The sequence below is a fragment of the Lynx canadensis genome, chromosome B1 (genome assembly GCF_007474595.2).
Source record: "Lynx canadensis isolate LIC74 chromosome B1, mLynCan4.pri.v2, whole genome shotgun sequence".
NCBI lineage: Eukaryota > Metazoa > Chordata > Mammalia > Carnivora > Felidae > Lynx > Lynx canadensis.
In genome coordinates, this window is record NC_044306.2 from 22665280 (window position 1) to 22680441 (window position 15162).

The 15162-nt window shown below is 36.0% G+C and overlaps 1 protein-coding gene across 5 annotated transcripts in view; it reads right to left on the minus strand.

The window, feature by feature from the left end:
* The window catches only part of TUSC3 (tumor suppressor candidate 3), a 600786-nt gene that overhangs the window by 146986 nt on the left and 438638 nt on the right, over nt 1–15162 (minus strand). For all 5 annotated transcript variants that reach the window (XM_030312238.1, XM_030312239.1, XM_030312236.1 and 2 more), the window contains one exon: nt 6195–6364. In XM_030312238.1, the coding sequence (XP_030168098.1) occupies nt 6195–6364 (170 nt within the window). The remainder of the gene's footprint in view (nt 1–6194; nt 6365–15162) is intronic.

The following is a 15162-nucleotide window of genomic DNA, read 5'->3' on the forward strand; positions in this document are numbered from 1 at the left end:
GTGGTAGAATACACCTAAAAGACTTAGCAATTATGGGAAATGCTCCCTAGAGTACAATATGATAAAGGAAGTTTGGAGTAAACACTTAGAGGAGGTGAGAATTGTACTGAGCAGTCTTAATTAACAACTTCATTTGCCCAAGGAGTTTGATGTTACAACTGAGGAAGGTGAGAATTGAATTCTGAAATTTGTGAGTAAACTAACTGTAAAAGAAAAGCAGAACGATTTGGTAAGAGAGTTTACAAGGAAGCCAATAGCTCATTTACCAGCCTTTCAGTAGAAAAGCAACTGGAAAATCTGAGTTAACTCTGGAAGAAAATTTCACTTTTTCTTAAAGAAAATAAAAACGGCAAAAACATCTCACAGAAGACAGCACTAAGAGTTTTAAATTGTAGCTATGAAAAAAATTGTAGCTATAAACTTTTCAATGATTTGATAGAATTATAAAAATTATAGCAGTATTATTAAAATGGTCCAAAATTACAATGACACAGAAGGATCCAGGAAAATTTAATTCATGTTAAAAAAAAAATGGCTACTGATGATAGGCTGCCTTTCTCAGTGAATCTACATATTTTTTGTGGCTTAATTTATAATAAAGAAACATAATTTGAATAATTTTTCTTGAAAATTTTATTTGAAACTGTATTTCATCATAGTTGTCACCCTGGAATCTCTTTGGCCCACGCTGCCCATTATTATATGGGTTACAGTTAGTACTCTCTTGGCTCAATAGAAATCACAGACCACTGCTAAAACACAATTAACGGATCTTTCTTTGAGGTTTATACTATCCTGTAGTATAAATTTGTTATCCTCATCCACCAAAGTCCAAAGTATCCCTCTACCAGCTCACTTAATTTTTTTCCTCTCCAGTTCCATGATCACCCTGAGTAATTTCAAATACATGTTTATAACATAGATATTACCATAGCCTTATAGCTCCTCAAATGTCTCTACAAGATCAATAATAATCTGTATTTCACCAGTTTACTTATTAAATAAAACCTTCTATAACTACTTCCTAACTTTCAATCCCATCCCACTTTTACACAAAACTTTCCACTCTTGTGAAATTTAGCTAAGTTTATCAGGGGTCTCCAGTTTCCTCTGACCCATCACCCAACTCTGAACCCAGAGTTTTATGTTTCAAATACACTCTTCCTAGCACTCGGAAATCATCTGCCTAATCCAGTTCACACCATAAACCAAACATGCCAACTTAGAAGAAGGGTGTTCTTCTTCCTTGATTGCTGAGTATTGATTAGGGAAAAAAAAGTCATTAATTTCTACAGATTCTTCACTAAGAATTTGGATATTATAGACTCAAAAGGATCCTCAATGCTACATGGTCATTCAGTTAGTTAACCTCCATATTCTTGATGCTCCTCAATGAAAGTAAATAAACAAAAGGTATGAATCATGTACCTGCTTCTTACCTTCCCTTTCTCTATACTGGCTGCACACTAGAATCACCCAGAGATCGTGTTTTTTAAAGAGGCAATGCCTCAGTCCCATCCCAAAACAATTACATCAGAATTCTAGGGGAAGAAAAAAGAATTCTGGATATGGGAACCATGTCTGCTGTTTACTTTCTACTTGCCTCTAAACCTTCACCTATTTTTAATTCTATAAAAATCCCACCCCTTCCTTGATCCACAAATTGTCTTAACTTTTCTAATAACTTCAATATTTTTCTCTTATATAATCTAAAACTTTTCTAAAATGTTAAAGTTTATTACAAAATAGGCTGTAATACACAGGTTATTTTGGCCTATGTGTCATTAAAAAATCAAGGTTCCATATTCGACAATTCATTTAAAAACATAATGCAGTAAGTAAAATAATACCTAAAGGATATAGCATTTAACAGTATGCTATAGTTTATGTCATCAGAATACATGCAATTTTATAGAACTATGAAGTAAAATACTTGGATAACAAAGTCTTTCTAGGTCACAGTTACAAAAAAACATAATGATCAATTAAATATATTTCTTCTTAATAGTGAAAAATATAGGAAATCAATATATTTACTTTTTAAGAGCGAATTATTTCCCTGAAACATACAGTATTGTAGGATGCCAGAAGACACGTATTTTTAGTGGAAAATTAAATATTACACCAAAATGCCAGTTAAGGTGGTGTTTTTGTCTGAGTGGGATCTTATGGCATCCTTGAAGGTACAGAAACCTTTATCCAAATGTGCTAGCCCAATTGTGACAACACTGTTAATGCCAACTTGAATACTGGTCCTCATATACGATAGGAGGAGAACCCAGAATCATCTGCAATGCTGTTTTTCAAAATACTTTGCTCACCTTCTTCTCTACCCGCTTTCAGACATGCCCCCAACATACAGTCTTTATCGGGTCATAGGGTCATAATAAGATCCTTCTAGAAAATTTTTTTTTGGGGGCGCCTGGGTGGCGCAGTTGGTTAAGCGTCCGACTTCAGCCAGGTCATGATCTCGCGCTCCGTGAGTTCGAGCCCCGCGTCGGGCTCTGGGCTGATGGCTCAGAGCCTGGAGCCTGTTTCCGATTCTGTGTCTCCCTCTCTCTCAGCCCCTCCCCCGTTCATGCTCTGTCTCTCTCTGTCCCAAAAATAAATAAAGGCTGGAAAAAAAGAATTTTTTTTTTTTTTATTTTGAAAGCCGAGAGAGAGAGAGAGAGAGAGAGAGAGAGAGAGAGAGGAAGGGAGACAGAGGGAGGGAGACAGAGGGAGGGAGAGGGAGAAAGCAGGTGAGGGGCAGAGAGAGGGAGAGGAGAATCCCAAGCAGGGTCCATGCTCTCAGCACAGCCCATGTCTCCAGACATGGGACTCAATCATACAAACTGAGATCATGACCGGAGCCAGAATCAAGAATTAGACACTTAACCAACTGAGCCACCCAGGTGACCCAATCCTTCTAGAGGATTCTGAGACACCGAAATTCCCTTTCTGCAAACTAGTCTGAATGAATTAAACTTTTTTCCATTGACCCACGTTACTAACAACTTCAGTTTGCAATCGAATTCACAATTATGTAAAATCTAAAAGCCTACACATAAATATACAACATGAAGAGTGAAGATGTGGAGACACCGCATAAAAAAGTGTTTGTTCTTGACAAGAACAAGTGTTCAGCCAAGAAGAAATAGATAATCTGAATTGTCCTTAACCACTGAGGAAATGAAATAATGCAATTTAAAATCACAAGGCCAAGATGGTTTTACTGAAGGATTCTATCAAATATTTAAAGAAGAATTAACACTAGCTAACACTATCTTCTAAAACTGTGTAATTTTACACAATCTCTTCCAGAAAGTAAATGAGGAGGGAACATTTTCCAAATCATTTCATGAGGCCAGTATTAGCCTGATACCAAACTAGACTAAAGAGAGTATAAAAAATAAAGAAGTATAGATCAATATCTATCATAAACTTAGATGCATATTTGTAATGGATTTTTATTAGCAAATAGAATCCAGCAATACATAAAAAGAATACACCATAACCCAGTAGGATTTATTCCAAAATGGAAGGTTGGTTCAACATACAAAAATCAATTACCATAAGGTACCATATTAAGCACCTAAAGATGAAAAATCCTATCATTCACGCCAAAAAAAAATTTGATAAAATTCAACACCTATTCATGATCAGAACTCTCAGCAAACTCATAGAGAACTTGCTTAAGTTGATAAAGAACATCTTTAAAAATCTTACAGCTAGTGGGGCACCTGGATGCCTCAGTGGGTTAAGCACCCAACTTCAGCTCAGGCCATTATCTCAGAGTTCCTGGGTCTGAGCCCCGCATCTGGCTCTGTGCTAAAGGCTCAGAGCCTGGAGCCTGCTTCAGATTCTGTCTCCCTCACTCTCTGCCCCTCCCCCACTTGCACTCTGTCTCTCAAAATAAATAAATAAACATTAAAAAAAAATTACAGCTAGTATGATCATTAATAATGAAAGACTACATAATTTCTTCCAAAGATCAGATTAAAATGTAAAACATAAAACTATAAAACTTTTAGAAAACAACATAAGAGAAAAATTTAGGGATACAGTGCTAGGCGAAGAGTTCACCCGGATAACAAAAGTAAATTATAAAGCAAGAAACTGGTAAAATGGACTCATTAAATAAATATCTGCAAAAGATATGTTATGAACATGAAAAGATAAGCCATAGACTAGGAGAAAATATTTGGAAGCTACATGTCTGACAAAGGACTAGTATCTACAATACATAAGGAACTCTCAAAACTCAGTAAAAAATCCAATTAAAACGTGGGCAAAAGGCATGAACAGATAGTTCATCAAAGACATGATATACAGACAACAAATAAGCAGATGAAAAGATGTTCAACCCAATGCCATAAGGAAAATGCAAAATAAAACCACAATGAGTTATCACTACATACTTGTCAAATGGCTAAAACAGTGATAAATGCTGGTGAAGATATGGAAAACTACATCAGTCATACACTGCTAGAGGAAATGTAAAATGATACAGCCACTCTGGAAAACATTTTGGCAGTTTCTCATAAAGCAAAACATGCAACTACCAAACAACCTAGCCATATCCCAGAGAAATGAAACCTTAGGTTCATAGAAAAATCCACACCAAAGTGTTCACAAAAGCTGTATTTTTTTTTTAATTTTTTTTTTCAACGTTTATTTATTTGTGGGACAGAGAGAGACAGAGCATGAACGGGGGAGGGGCAGAGAGAGAGGGAGACACAGAATCGGAAACAGGCTCCAGGCTCTGAGCCATCAGCCCAGAGCCCGACGCGGGGCTCGAACTCACGGACCGCGAGATCGTGACCTGGCTGAAGTCGGACGCTCAACCGACTGCGCCACCCAAGCGCCCCAAAAGCTGTATTTTTAATAGCCATAAACCAGAAACAATCCAGATGTCCTGTAACAGATGGATGGTTAACAAACTGCAGGACATTCACCCCATGAAAGTTTACTCAGTAATAAAAAGAATGATGACTACTGATAAATGCAACAACTTGGATGGATGTTGAGGGGATTATGGCAAATTATAAAACACCAAACCCAAAAAATCATCAAGAGTAGGATTCCACCCACATCACATTATTAAAACAACAAAATGGAGTACAAATGCAGGATGTGGGAGTGGAATGGGAATGGGTGCATGGGTGTGGCTATAAAGGGCAGGAGGAGGGATTCGTATGGTAATGGAACTGTTGTATACCTTCTATACAATACCTTCTATATCATATGTTGTATACCTTCTATATCAATACCAATACTCTACTTTTGACATTGTACTACAGTTTTACAAGATGTTACCATTGGGGGACACTGACCAAAAGGTATATAGGATCTCTCTGCATTATTTCTTACAATTAGATGTGAACCTACATTATCTCAACATTAAAAAAAAAAATTTTAAAGGACGTTGCATATGTATTTGTACTTGTCCAAAATTTTCCTTACTATGTTCCCACTAAAAGATATTTCAATCATTTAAATAATTTATTTCTGGGGCGCCTGGGTGGCTCGGTCAGTTGAGCATCCGACCTCAGCTCAAGTCATGATCTTACGGTCCATGAGTTCAAGCCCCCCGTTGGGCTCTGTGCTGACAGCTAAGAGCCTGGAGCCTGCTTCAGATTCTGTGTCTCCCTCTCTCTGACCCGCCCCCGTTTATGCTCTGTCTCTCTCTGTCTCAAAAATAAATAAACATTAAAAAAAATTTTTTTGAATAAATAAATAAATAAATTTATAAATGAATGATTTACTTCTGTTTTATAGAAGAACCTCCTAATCACTGGAAGTAATTAAAAGTAAATGGATTTCTGTAGGTAAAAGTATGACTCTCGATTAAACTGTTAAAATAGAATATGTTTTAGGAGGTTACTTGATTGCCCATAAAATATAATTAGGTAACTTACAGACAATATTCGAAACAAATCTTATCACACATTTACCTTTATACAGGACATAAAGAAGAAAATATGTTTTATGATTACTCTTGCATTGGTTAATAAGTATTACACACAGTAAAAGAATATTAGCCAAAATTATTTTCTAAAATATACCGATATTGAGCTTACCTTGAAGTACACATTTAGAGCAGACTATAATCTTGAACAGCTGTTGAATTCTATTATATAGATTTACTTAAGTGTAATAAATATACAAGCACGGGATAGTAGTTTTAAAATTTTTTAGAACACATAAATTACCTGCACACAGAACACTGCCGTTGAGGCTGAAGAGCAGTGAACATAACAATCATAGAATAGTTTCGAGGTGGTGCCTTTATAAATTTTCGGAATTTATCGCCATTCATTCGGAAGATTGAGCGCCTGGAACTCCATTCCATCAGCTGTTCTACTTTTTCAGCTAAAAGATTCTGCAATTAAACACAGGAATTTAAATTTACACAGGGTTAAAGTCCTCCACTATGTATTTCATATATACTGAATTGCATGAGATTCTACCTTACCCCAAATTAATTTCTGTTAAAAGTTTTTCTTTTGGTGAATATATCTATTATTAATTGACTGTATATGCATAAAATATTTCATTTCATTTTCCCTAAAGATTGCAAAGGTTTATAAAACAGACATAAAAAGTAAAACAGACTACCACTTCCACAAAGATAAAACACACATGCTTTTCCCTAATCTACCACTAAATACAGAAAAACATGCTGTCCATTACATAAAAAGCAAATATAGGAAGGCTCTGAAAAAGGATGTCCAATGTTAAAAAAAGAAGGAAATCCTGCTATTTGCAACAACATGGATAAAAATACAGGGTATTACGCCAAGTGAAATAAGCCAGTCGTGTAAGAATAAATATGGCATGATTCCACTTGTATGAGGTTCCCAAAATAGTCAAACTCCTAGAAGCAGAGAAAAAACAGTGGTTGCCAGGGGTTAGGGGAGGAAGAAATGGACAATTGTTGCTCAATGGGTATAGTTTCAGTTAAGCAAGATGAGTAAGTTCCTGAGATCTACTGGACCACATAGTATCTATAGTTAACAACTAGTATTGTGACCTTTAAAATATGCTAAAGAGGACAGATCTCATGTTAAGTGTTCACACCACCACATACACACACGCACGCACACACGCAAAGAACACAAGGCAATTTTTGAAGGTGATGCGTGTGTTTGGTATTTTGATTGTGGTAACGGAATCACAGACGTGTACATATGTTGAAGCCATCAATATATATATTAAGGGTGTTCAGTGTTTTGTATATCAATGATAACCCAATAAAACTTTTAAGAAAGGAGGAGAAAGAGAGAGGAGAGGCAGGCATCTTACCCTGAGTTAGGGTAAAAGACTTGCTGAACTGCTCTGCACCTACCTGAGGGAGAAAAAAGATAAAAGAAATGGAAGAGAAAAGGGAAGCAGGGGCAGTAACCTGCTCAAAGAGCATCATGCTTAGTTAGTAGTTGGACACAACATTCGGGTAAATGCACAATGGCAGAGTGACAATAACAAAAAAGAAATATAACTAATTACTGGCATAATGTTACTTAAAAAAAAAAGACAACAAAATTTTACCTTACCAAAAAAGCACCAGCTGAAATTCATCCTAATCTCAAAACAGGCCAATTATTTGGATTTGATTTTATTTGTCTGTAGGCCTTTAATTCCACGTGCAGATAGAACATGAATATATTTCCATAAAAACAATACTCTTGCTAAACTGAAAGTTAAATAAAATTTTAGAAGACACTGCTCTGCTTCAGCAATACACACAAAACAGCTCAAAACTGAGCAGAAGGACTTACACGAACTTTTCTTACTTTGAATTCTGAGGAATAAAGTGAGGCTGTTTCCATGTTAAGCATAATTTCCTAGTGTTTGTCTTATAAAAATTGTCATATATTTAATATGATTTAAACTCTTCAATTGTTTACCCTAACACTCAGTGAGTCAATTTAGCATCTATAAATTCTTCTGAAATAATTTTAAAATAAAGCATTTTATTTATAGGGACTGTGACCCTCTATGTTAAAGACAGACCCTCCAACTAGCAAATCAAGCAAAGTCTTAATACACTAATGAGGGCAAAAAGAGCTGGTCTAAAAAACAGCAGTTTGTCTGCAGGTTCCTAGGGTGTTTTAGTATACTTTTCTCAACAAATACACACACACACACACACACACACACACACACACACACACACACTTTCCTCTTATTTATTTATTTATTTATTTATTTATTTATTTATTTATTTATTTATTTATTTATTTATCTTGAGAGGAAGAGAAAGAGAGAACGCACAACCCAAGAGGGGAGGGGCAGAGAGGGAGAGAATCCCAGGCAGGCTGAGCGCTGTCAGTGCAGATCCCGATGCGGGGCTTGATCTCATCAGTGAGAGCGTGAGCGGAGCCAAAACCAAGAGTCCAGACGCTTAACCGACTAGGCTACCGAGACACTCGCACACACACACGTTCCTTTTAAATTCTCTAATAATAATTCTATAACAATTAGATTCTATAATAATCTACTTCTATTCTACAATCAGTCTATAATAATGTTACTCTATTTTTTCTTGTTAAAAACAATCACATCTTTACACCAATACGTTATCTATCATGACATTCAATAAATTTGAAAAGTAGAAGATTCTGTTCTACTTCCACTTTTTCAGTTATCAAAGAAGCAAGCCAGTTTCAAGCGTGCTGGCAAAAACAAGTATCCTGAGTCAGAAATATACTTTTTTTCTCTGGCAAGGTTTATTTGTTTTCCAGCTTTACTGAAGTATAAGTGACAAAACTGTAAGATATTTAAAGTATACAACATGATGAATGGATATACATATACACTGTGAAAAGATTCCTTCCATCTAGTTAACTGACATATTCATCACCTCACACAGAATACCTTTTTTTCTTTCTTTTATTTATGGTGGGGGGGGGTAGGCAAGAACACTTCAGTTCTATAGTCACCATGTTATACATTAGATCCTCAGACCTTATTCACCTTATATCTGAAAGTTTGTAACCTTTTATCAAGTTTCCTTGTCCCCCTCCACCACCACCCTTTTATGGGCCTGCTCCTGACAACGACTTTTCTGTCCCTACTGTTTCTATGAATTCAAATATACATATATTTTTAATTCAACATATAAGTGACTCCATTTTATAAACACACATACATCATACTTGTTAATCCATTCTCATGGTACAAAAGGCACCATGAGCTCCATGTTGTCACCCAAGTCTCATGGGGCTGGTGTGGAACAGCCCGGATAGATGATCATTTAGCGGGTTTATGAGAGAGCTGAAGAACTCTAAGTTTAAGAAAACCCAATCTTTTAAAGGTACTGCTGGCAAACATGCCCAACCTCTGCTCTAGAGGTAAAAATGATCTTTATTATCCTAAACAGGAAATAAATCTGTCCTGAAACTTTCCTAAGTCTAGATTTCTAAAGAAATCTAAATTAGGGGCACCTGAGTGGCTCAGTCAGTTGAGCATCCGACTGCAGCTCAGGTCATGATCTCGCGGTCCGTGAGTTCGAGCCCCACATTGTGCTCTGTGCTGACAGCTCAGAGCCTCGAGCCTATTTCAGATTCTGTGTCTCCTTCTGACCCTCCCCCATTCATTCTCTGTCTCTCTCTGGGTCAAAAATAAATAAACGTTAAAAAAAAAAAAGAAATCTAAATTAAAATCAATTTACTATCTTTCAAGGCTGTTTGTACAACAATATCCTTGAAAAGACAGTCCAGCTAATGCCTGGGTTCAGACGTGCAGAAATATGAGAGATCCATGGAGATTTGCCTCCCCAAAATATCAATCAATGCATTCTTTAAATCACATAATTTGAAAACATAATTCCCCCCGCCCAACCTGCCAAAAAAAAAAGAAAAAGAAAAAGATCAAGTCAAATACTAAATACAGGTTGTTTATTGACCTTTTAGGAGTTACAAATCTAGTTCTGCTAAATATGCCTAAAAGAGGGTATGGAAATATAATTCAACTTGTCAAGAATAACTACTCTCTGAATGGTGGATATGGGTAGCTGTCCCTCATAGTTTCACAACTGGATTCTGTCACAACATCATAATCAGCTAAGAAAAATGTATCCATATATTCTAAAATATCTTTTGTCAGGATGTATATAGTTACAAAAATTTTTTTAAGCCTTCAAAGACTTGAAAGGTTAAATATGGCACTCACTTTCCACAAACATCCACCTACATTAACAGATATTCCACACACACTTTCATTCCATCAAAACACATGTTAAAGAAAAGAAGCAGGTAAACAAGCCTATTATTCATATTTCCCAGTGCTTCCATCTTTCAGATAATATGAAGCTTCTTACTGACAGAGACTAAATAAGTTACATCCACCCTTTAAAAATTATACAAAAAATGTATAATAACTTGGCTAAAGTGGATTCTTTTTTATTATTTAATGTTTACTTATTTTTGAAGACAGCGTGAGTAGGGGAGGGGCAGAGAGAGAGACACACACAGAATCCAAAGTAGGCTCCAGGCCCCACGCTGTCAGCACAGAGCCCCACATGGGGCTCAAACTCATGAACTCTGAGTCAGACACCTAACCAACTAAGCCACCCAGGTGCCCCAAATTCCTTTTTTAAAGTACGCTTTTAGTTACTGGGTAGTTACTCTTTCAGAATTAAGCAAATATAAATCTTCCCTTTTTCTGACTATTCAGATTCTATAATTTGACAGTCACGGTGCTACAGATTTTAGGGTACACAGTCACATTCAACACCAATGTCAACATGTAACTTTTACACAGTCATGCCTGGAAAAAAGTAAAATTCCAATTTTATGTAGTTTTCCTACTGCAAATAATCAGGAAAATACTTTTTTAGAAGAAAATACCCATCAGTTCCAGGTACATCAGCCTGATAGACTAACTACAGTTGACCCTCTACAACACACGTTTTCAAGTGTGTGGGTCCAATGAGATATGAACTTTTTTCAATAAACATACAGGACAGGTGCCTGGGTGGCTCAGGCATTAAGCATTTACCTTCGGCTGAGGTCATGATTTCACTGTTAGTGAGTTCAAGTCCCACATCAGATGAACTCCGAGCCTTGCTCTGGGTGAGCACAAGCCCTACTTCCAGTTAAAAAACAAAACAAAACAAAACAAAACCCACGAGCCCCACTTCGGGGGGAGCCCTGCTTCTCTCTCTCTCTGCCCCTTGTGGGACTCTCTCTCTGCCCCTCATTCACTTGCAGCCCCACTCTCAACGGGGTTTATATCTCAAAGGAGATATATTTATCTCTCAAAGAGAAATATAAATATAAATAATATAAATATATAAATATAAACAAATACGTATATAGGAAATTTTTTGGAGATTTGTTTGAGACAATTTGAAAAACCTGTGTAACTTAGAAATACTGAAAAAGAAAAAAAGTTAACATATTATTGTGAAAAAACAGTATTTAATACAACATACAAAATATGTGTTAATTGCTGATGTCACTGTAAGGCTTTAGGGCAAAGGAAGGCTATTAGTAGTTAAGTTCTGGGGACTCAAAAGTGATACTTGGATTTTCAACTGCATGGGAGTCGCCACCCCTAACTCCTGCGTTCTTCAAGGGTCAACTACATTGGTATTTTTGTTCCTACCGTGCTTAAAAGCAGGGTATCAGTGTGGACTGCTAATGCTGCCTGCAATGTATTCATGTACTTGAGTGAGTGTCACCACACCTTTACCAGATTAGGGTACTCATGTTCATTCATATTCTCTCTATTAACTTAAGTAAAAATGGTATCTCATTGTTTTAATTTGCACTGCGATTTGCTGGCAAAACTGAACAATTTTCTACAATTCTGCATACCTGTTCCATGTTCCTAGTTACCTCATGTCCTTTATCTGTCATCTATTCACGAACACAATTTTATGGAAGACATGAAAATATATGGAATAAACCCCTTTCCATACTGATTCAAATTAAAACCAGCACTAGGATAAGATTTTATCACTTCTAAATTATGTTCATTTTGCTTACAGGGTGAGCACTAGCCAAGTAATATTTTAAAAGTATGTATTTGAGGGCACTTGGGTGGCTCAGTCATTAAGCATCTGACTTTGGCTCAGGTCATGATTTCACGGTTCATGCATTCAAGTCCCACATCGGGTGATCTCGTGCCCACACTGGGTGATGATGAGCCCCGCATCAGGTGAGACCTGCTTCTCTCTCTGCCCCTCACTCACATGTGCTCTGTCTCTCTCAAATAATTAATTAAAGTATTTGATTATACTTTGTGAATTATTTCTCTTTAAAAAGTTTCAATTTACACTGTGAAAAATCTCAGTCCTTTAAAATCTGAAAAAACAAATCCATGTTCTGGCGCCACAACGAATAACAAATGATGGTGCCATTAAGAAGTCTCCCTCCTTTTCTCTTTTAATATCCTAACCATTTGATTACTCAAACAAGTTTCTCTCTTAATGTGGTGATTCAAACCAAACAGAGTAAAATCCACTGGTAAAATTTTCTTATGCATTTCAAGTACCAAACAACTTTTAATGTCTTCTTCTAAAATATAAGCATAAGGGGTGACTGAAGTGTTCTCTCTCATGAATGTGGTGATGGAAACAAAACTAGGCTTTTGCCAAAACCCATAGAAATATACAACCCAAAAATGAATTTTAAGTATTTTTTAAAAATCAACCAGGATGGGGTGGGGGGTTCTGAAATGAAATATAAACTTTAAAAAGCCAAGCTCACTGTATTACAAATCAATCATATACACCTACTTTGGAAAACAGTATTTGACTGGATACTCTTAAAGCTAAAGAGAAAAGAACTGTATATAAATCCCATATTCTAGTTTGTTGTTCTATTTCTCACAAGATTAGCAATTGTGTTACTTTATGAGTATACTAGAGTTGAAGAAAAAATTAAATATATATAATTATCAGATTTATTATTTTCAAAACAAAAGAACTTACAAGTAAGGAAAAGGGAAAACAAGGAACAATGCTATGGTATTAAACAGGAGTTAGAGGCATCCATATTAAGTATGGCTTTTAAAACAGATAAACACATACATACACATACGTACAAGTATACAGACACACACATATGTATGGATTACTATAAATATATTTCCTAACTATGTTCAATGAGAAGGCTGAGGAACAAGAACATCCCAACAGCACACACAGCACTGAGATCTTAGTTCCTAAACAACATTCTCTATTAAAAAGAACCAAGGTTTCTTAGAGCAGCAATTGATTAAAAAGCTGAGACAGAGAAAAACAACATGAGACTAGAGTATCTTGTGGTACCAGAAAGTAAACAAGTGCTCAAGAAAGGCATGTCAAAGGGCATAGGAACCAACTAGAAAAAGCTCCCAATAACCAAAGCTGTAAAGTTTAAGCAACAATAAAAATGACCATAGTACTGAATTTTAAACCAAATACTAAGAGGAAAAAAAAAAGTCTATGAGTCCATACTTACATGTAAATTACTGAATGAGAAAACAAATAGGAGAGGGGCACCTGGGTGGCTGAGTAGGTTAAGCATCCCACTCTAGGTTTCAGCTCAGGACACGATCTCACAGTTTCTCGAGTTCAAGCCCCATGTCAGGCTCTGCACTCACAGCACAGAGCCTGCTTGGGATTCTCTCTCTCTCCCTCACTCGCGCTGTCTCTTTCTCAAAATAAGTAAGTAAACTTAAAAAAAATGTTTAAAACAACAAACAAATTCAAATAGGAGAAAGGGATTACTCTTCCTCAGAGAAGAATTCCAAATAATAAATGGAGAAGTATTAGGGGTAACAGGAATACCACAGTAAGTAACATCAATGGGTTCTAAGCTTAGTTAGGAGGTACCATTTTGAAGAGAAGCAGAATATTTGCATAGTCTCAAAGTATCTTCCTAAAAATGTTTATTAATTATCAATAGAAAAATAGTACTGTGATAGTGAAACAACCTAGCCGATACCTTACCCAAGCAGTCAATGTTAACAATACAGTAATAAGAGATGAACATCATGTATTCCTTGATACTGAGAAGAGCATATTATTCTTGCCAGAAACACATGACCTCAATCTAATCATGAAAAAAAACATTATACAAGCCCACACTACTAACATTCTACAAAATAACTGACCAGTATCCTTCCAAGGTGTCAAGTTCATGAAAATAAGCAACCACCCAGGAACTGTCATAGAATGCAGAAGACGAAAGAGAATGACAACTAAATACAATGTGAAACTCTGGAATGGATTCTGGAACAGGATGGAGACATTTGTGAAATAACTAGTGATATGTGAATAATATCTATAGGTTAGTTAATAATACTGAGCCAAAGTTAACGTCTCATTTTTGGTAACTGTACGTATTGTTAACTCTGGGAGACACTGAGTGAAAGGCGTATGGGACCAGTGTACAATTTCTGCAACATTTCTATAAATTTAAAATTACAGGTGACCCTTGAAAAACCCTGGGGTTAATGCCCCTGACCCCCCATGCAGCTGAAAATCCGCCAATAACTTTTAACTCCCCCAAGAGTTAACTACTAATGGCCTACTGTTGACTGGAAGCCTGACTGAGACTATAAATAGTCTATTAACAAATATTTTGTACATTATCTGTATTATACACTATATTCTTACAAACAAGTAGCTAGAGAAAAGTAAATGTTAATTAAGTTAAAAAAAGAGAAAACATATTTACAGTACTATACTATAAAAAATCCACATATAAGGGGACCTGCAGTGATAAAACCAATGTTGTTCAAAGGTAAACCATATGTCAAAATTAAAAAAAAAAAAAGACATGCATAAGTATATGATATAAATATACATTAGGTCTCTCAAGTTTTTAATATGCACAAGTTTTACCTATTGGTTAGTCTAAGTTGGAATGGAAGCTTCTGTGCTCTAAATTCAGAGAAAAATTACATTTAAGTGTTGCTTGATACTGGCACATTTTTAAAATGAATAATTATTTCTATTTTTTGAAAATATTAGGATCAGGATCGTGAAGGTGAGAAAAAAGGCAAAACTCTTCCTTAAGTCAACAGATTTTGATAGACTCATTGCCTAGTACGCAGGATGCCTCCTGAAGCATGCCCTGAAAAACTGAAGCACAACTTCAAAGGTGCATCTATTTACACATGAGAAGCATTCCGTAATTCAAAAAATATTTACTATCTCCTACGTGCCAGGCACTGAATTAGGAC